Here is a 754-nt window from a genome sequence, read left to right as displayed (position 1 = left end):
GGAGACACAGTTACTCTGAGCTGTGATGTGGGACAGTTAACTGGACAGACGGTTATCTGGTTCAAAGACTTCATGAGAATACAAACTGGTGATGAAACAAAAACACTGAGAGATGTGAGAGTCTCTGATGGAGGAAAATATTCGTGTACTGTAGGAGGAAAGACCACACAAAGCCAAATAGTCATGCTAACAGTAAGAGGTAAGTGCTGTTTTTACAGCACAATCTGATTTTGAGTTCACTATACAATTATGAAAATGAACAGCATCCATTAACAGTATCATGTGCTGTCTTCAATTTCACACAGAGAGACCCAAGCCTGCATTGCGTGTTCAGCCTGATGGACGTGTGTTCAGAGGACAGACGGTCACGCTCACATGTGACATACAGGAGACAAACGTCAGCAGCTGGAGCTACAGCTGGAATAAAGATGATTCAGTGATTCATGTCAGTCAATCACAGGAATACCGAATCAGTTCTGTTAATGAATCTCACACGGGTCATTACAGCTGTGCTGGAAACGAGACCCAAGGATCACGATACTCACACACCAGTGATAAAGTTACACTGACCGTATCAGGTGAGAGTCTTTATATCTGTTTATCACTCTGACTACATGAGTCAAAATGTCTATAAACCTCTGCTACTATTTTGCTGTATATAATATGTAGTAACTCTGCAGATAAATTACTTTAAAGGTGCTGCTGTATGTTGACTCTATTAAAGCATAAAAATACCATAATATGTTTGCAGATA

General features: G+C 40.3%; 1 protein-coding gene across 1 annotated transcript; it reads left to right on the top strand.

Moving 5' to 3' along the window:
• Positions 1-6: 6 nt before the first annotated feature.
• LOC107734054 (sialoadhesin-like) lies at positions 7-610 on the top strand (the record flags this gene model as incomplete). Its single annotated transcript, XM_016545923.1, has 2 exons — positions 7-199; positions 306-610. Coding segments are annotated over 2 exons (498 nt in total), but the record flags the coding sequence as incomplete, so codon positions are not given.
• Positions 611-754: the final 144 nt, after the last annotated feature.

Source organism: Sinocyclocheilus rhinocerous, unplaced genomic scaffold (genome assembly GCF_001515625.1).
Source record: "Sinocyclocheilus rhinocerous isolate Xijiao unplaced genomic scaffold, SAMN03320098_v1.1 scaffold26512, whole genome shotgun sequence".
NCBI classification, from domain to species: Eukaryota; Metazoa; Chordata; class Actinopteri; order Cypriniformes; family Cyprinidae; genus Sinocyclocheilus; species Sinocyclocheilus rhinocerous.
Note: the sequence above shows the minus strand (reverse complement) of the source record. Positions and strands in the feature narration are given on the sequence as shown.